Genomic DNA, 4804 nt, shown 5'->3' on the forward strand with positions numbered 1-4804 from the left:
GTTAGTACATGTTTTCATGTTTTTATACATGTACACTGTCTTTATGAAAAATAAAGGTGGGGGAAAAGAAGGTGTGTGACACCATGTTAACACCATCAGATAAAGGAGAACGAGCCTATGAGACCACCGCATCAGCATCATTGTTCTTCACTTAGAATATATTTTATATTTTTAAATCATTACTTTTTGTGTCGATCCTAAAAGATATACTACATTCATGAAATTTGATGTAATTTGTGTAAAGTATACAATTATGATAAACATTAAAAGAAATATGATTTGGTTTTAGATACAGAACGTTCTTAAAATAACACATGTGACTAATAAACAAAGTGCAAAATCAGAAACCAGACAATTAATAACTGAGGCTTCCAGAGAATCTTTTGAGACCAGTTTTGTCACGTAGACTCCTGCTGTCTCTCATTTCCCCCAAGGAACTTGAATGCAACACGCCAGCAGAAGAGCTCTCCGTGCGCATGCTCACAGATTTAGCATTATCGCTATACTGTAATGTGTGTGCGCTACTCAAAGGTGTGTTGTCATCTAGCTCCATCGGTGTGTGTTTGTTTTGTCCGTGTGTCAGTGTCCGTTGGAGCGGGGCTGTCGGCGTCCATGTACTGCAGAGAAAAGTTGTAGCCACCGCAGAGCTATCGGCGTGTCGCTGAAGGAGACGGACTATGTCGGCAAATAAAACAAAGAAAGTCAAAATGGCTACTAAATCTTGTCCTGAATGCGACCAACAGGTGAGAAAATGCATTTTCGTTAAATTGTGAACGCTGTTACCGAGTGCCTAGCTTACGTACCCTTGGTAATTGTACTGGTCATACAGTCACAGCCAGCTCACCAGACGGAAATGGGCTTCTGTGGTAGCTCCACTGCTCATGTGTAAACGAGAGTGTCGCCAAATCCCACTCAAAGAATTAACAAATTAGTTTGGTTAGCTGTTGGTTTTCTGCCGAGCCAAATAGCCTTCATGTTCTTCGAATTAACGACATATTTACACATATTTAGGCAGTTGTCGGTCTTGGACAATCTTGTATCAAACACATGTAACACACAAGTAATATTACTTGGTTAAATTTCACATTTTGTGTTGTTGTTGCAGTCGTCTTCCCAAGAATAGACGCGGAGAGCTGGGAAACTAGTTAAAAGTTAAAATATCACTAAAGCAAGTGGTGACTGGCGAGTCTGTGACCCGAATTTAAGAGTTGTGCATATTTCCCCAAAATCTCGGCCGTTTAATTATTTTACCGCAAGGTAACTTGCCCATAAGCCAAAAGTTATTACATTTTTAAAAAATTAAATGGAATTTGGCATGTTCGTTTCTCCATAGCTCACACTAGTGCGTCAGGGCTGTTGTTATTCTATGACAGTGGGTATTTTAAGCCCAAAGTGAATACAGTTCACATACAGCTCATTCTGTCCAAAATAACATGTCAGAGAGCTTTATACAATGCCATTGATCAACATTTGTTTGGCTTTACAGTTAATGCTGCAGCCTTCTCCTTTTTAAAGGGGAACTCCACAGGTTTTACAGTCAGTCTGTGTGCGGCTCACGGGAAGTGTGACTTAACATTTGATGAAGTTGTGAATAAAGCATTTTGTGGCTCCAGAGGGGGCTGCACAAAATCTGTGCCTCATGTGGGGTTATTTCTGTTCAACCATTTCTGTTCTGAAACCAGCAATACCACATTCACACCCACTTCACGATTGAAGTGAGAAAGGAGCCAGGGTTTGGTGTCTGTGTTGCCAAACAACGTTTTCATTTGTCATGTCAACAACCGAGTGGACCTGTACGACTCAGGGTTCCCACAGGTCCTGGAAAACCTGGGAATTTAGGGACTAGTTTTCCAGTCATGGAAACACCTAGAAATGGATTTAAATGACCAAATATCTTGGAAATCATCTATTTTGTTCTGGAAATGTTTAACTGTATTTTAGCCTGTCACTCAGATCGTATTTTGTTTTAAACTGAAATGTTGGTAGGAGAACCTGCGAAGTATGACTCTTTTAAATAGGTTTACCAGAACTGGAACAAAGTTGCAGCGTCTTTTTGGAACTAACACTTTCTACTTCTTTGAAGAACTTTGAAGAAAGCCATATAGCTACTTCAGTTCCCCATGCAAAAGGCCAAGTATTAACTTTATTTAACATAAGAATCACGTCCAACAGATGTTGTGCTTTTCTGTTTGTACCTCTCTCTCGACTGTGGTTGACAGCCTTTCAAAGGGTATTAATGGGGCAAGAACATGAGTGACAGTATCACTCGGCTCTGGAAAGCAGTGTGTACATTTCACGTTGTTATGAGGAAGTTGAAGAAGACTACAAAAAAAAACCTGCCAGAAATGTGCACCTTGCTCAGGGTGGAACTGAAAGCCTCATGAGGCAGTTGCAAACCTTTGTGTGAAATTGAACCTGGATACAATCACAAGATCAAATTGAAACAGTATTTTCCAAAAATCCAAGTCAACATAATTGTAGAGTAATAATTGAGACACAGAAGGGTTAATGCTGGACATTGATATCAGCTGATTCTGTTCAATGCACACCTTGTTTCATTATAAAATCCACAGTAGTGGTTTCGGTATGGGTACGTTGGGGAACTATAACACCATGTTCAGATTCTGTGAAAATGCTGCTGGTGTACGTTGCAGCCGACGGATTTTCTTTTTGGAATGAGAACCAGTCGGTAAATGAGTTGTTTTGTTCCCCGTATTTATAAATCTGTTTCCCAACTTGGTTTTGTCATTTCAAAACAGAAAACCTGTTGGCCGCACTGACCCTGACGCCACACCCGGACCTTTTACCAGCGCTCATACAGGGTACACTTGAAGTACCCTGTAAGTAAGTGAATGTTGGCTTTGGACTAGGGCTGCAACCATTATTTTCATTGATTAGGCTGTCAGTCATTTTTTGGATTAATCAAGTAGTTGTTTGGTCGATAAAATGTTAGAAAAATGCCCCAAAGATATTCAGTTTGCAGTCATAGATGACTAAAGGAACCTGGAAATATTCCCATGTGAGAAGATCTGAATTACTGCAGAATGGCCCAACATATCCGTATTCATACAGTATTACTTTGCTGTCTTCTCTCTCTCCTATGTCTCCTTTTAGCTGGTTTTTCAATATAAACCACTTCAATCACAAAGGCATCTGCTTCTGTTTCTGCTCCAGATTTCCACCAGGAGCAGGATGGGAAATAATGTCAAAAGGGACCTAGTTGTAGTTTTGCAAATGTGTTTGAAGTGGCTATATTTATTGAAGAACTCTTTACAGACACATTAACGCACACAGTAACGCTCCAAGAGGAAGAATCCTTTTATATGTGTGATGAGCTAACGTCTTCACTGCCCCTCCCCCGAGTGGCAAACACTAATTAAATCTTGTTTGTTTCTCTTCAGATTCCAGTTGCGTGCAAGTCCTGCCCATGTGGTTTTGTGTTTATCAGCAGAAAACTCCTGAATGCCAAATTAAATGAGCGGTCCTCTCCAGCCATTGCAGGTAAGCTTCAGCCTGCAAAAAGCTGACGATTTATATGTGAGACTGTAGTGTAACCGTGTGTTTAAGGCTGGCTTGATGAATGAGTGCTGAGCGTCATTCGTGATTTTGCCCACAAAGCTCAGATTGGCTTGGCTGTTTTTCTGACCAGAGGCTCAGTGAGAGACTGGCTGAGCAAATCGGCGTCCTGCAACCGGCCTAACGCATAAAATATGGGGATGTGTTTTTATTATCCATGTTTTCTACTCCAGAAAAGTTGGAGCGGAGGAGGACAGAGCGCATTCGCAGAGAGAGGATCGACTCGTCTTTAACCAGCGACATGGAGAACAGGAGAAGGTCCCGCACCAACAGCCAATCAGATCCCATCCGGAGGGGACGGGGCAGACCCAAAACAGTGGGGCTGAAGAAACAGGAAGAGGAAAAAGGTAAAAGAAGTGATTATTGTCAGTTTCATCTTGCATGTTTTTGACACAAGAGATCACAGGAATTCTCTGGGAGCCTCTTATTAACTTCACCTAACTCTCTTTTTAGTCCATATCTGATTTATGAAAATGAATTCATTCATTTTTTATTAAAAGGGTTGGGATCCTGTTGTGGAACAACTTATTAACGTTTAGGCTACAATCAAACTGACCCAAATCCTTTTTTATTTGCTCATAAGTGATTCAGTGCGAACAGCACAGATCACATGGAATCTGATCTTTTCAATTCTGATTTGGTCCACTTTCACATATGCTCCAAATCAAATCTGAATTCATGTGACTTGTTATGTCATGCAGGTCACTTTAAGACTTTTCAAACTGGAATCTGATATGGGGCCACATTTAACAACTAATATTAACAGCCAAACAAGAAAAATCCAGTCTGAGCATTAAGTAAGAACTGAGTGCTAAGGCTTGGAGTGTGAACGCAGCCTTAGACAACTTTTAAAGGTAGAGGACAACCACTTATATCAGCAACGACCACGTCTACAACACACCTCATGTGCAACAATAGCAACAACAAAGCTTCCTTCACAATAAAAGTATCCTGTGTGTGTGTGTGAAGCTCATCAAGTATGTTTGTAGCAAAACATCTGGGTCAGTTTACATAACATCTTAGTAATTATGAGTCAATAAAATGAATCGTAAAAGCACTCTTAGCAAACTCATACAAGCAGTGGGCAGGTCAGAACAAAAACCCATCCAGTCACTCACAAAGCATTGCTGCAACTAAAACCACATCCTGAAGTGGCTTCAGACAGCAAGCAGTTGGATGGATGCTATTGGCTGCCGCCATCTGAGGGAAAGGTCCAGTGTGTAACATT

General features: G+C 40.8%; 1 protein-coding gene across 1 annotated transcript in view; it reads left to right on the forward strand.

Annotated features, from left to right (window-relative positions):
- The first annotated feature begins 457 nt into the window (after positions 1 to 457).
- Positions 458 to 4804, forward strand: part of cunh16orf87 (chromosome unknown C16orf87 homolog) — a 5629-nt gene continuing 1282 nt past the window's right edge. Inside the window, exons 1-3 of the mRNA XM_035652513.1 lie at positions 458 to 743; positions 3402 to 3501; positions 3750 to 3923. Of these exons, the coding sequence (XP_035508406.1) occupies positions 678 to 743; positions 3402 to 3501; positions 3750 to 3923 (340 nt within the window). The 5' untranslated portion in view covers positions 458 to 677. The remainder of the gene's footprint in view (positions 744 to 3401; positions 3502 to 3749; positions 3924 to 4804) is intronic.

Source organism: Morone saxatilis, unplaced genomic scaffold, assembly GCF_004916995.1.
Source record: "Morone saxatilis isolate NCDOM2014 unplaced genomic scaffold, NCSU_SB_2.0 Contig11, whole genome shotgun sequence".
Taxonomy (NCBI): domain Eukaryota; kingdom Metazoa; phylum Chordata; class Actinopteri; family Moronidae; genus Morone; species Morone saxatilis.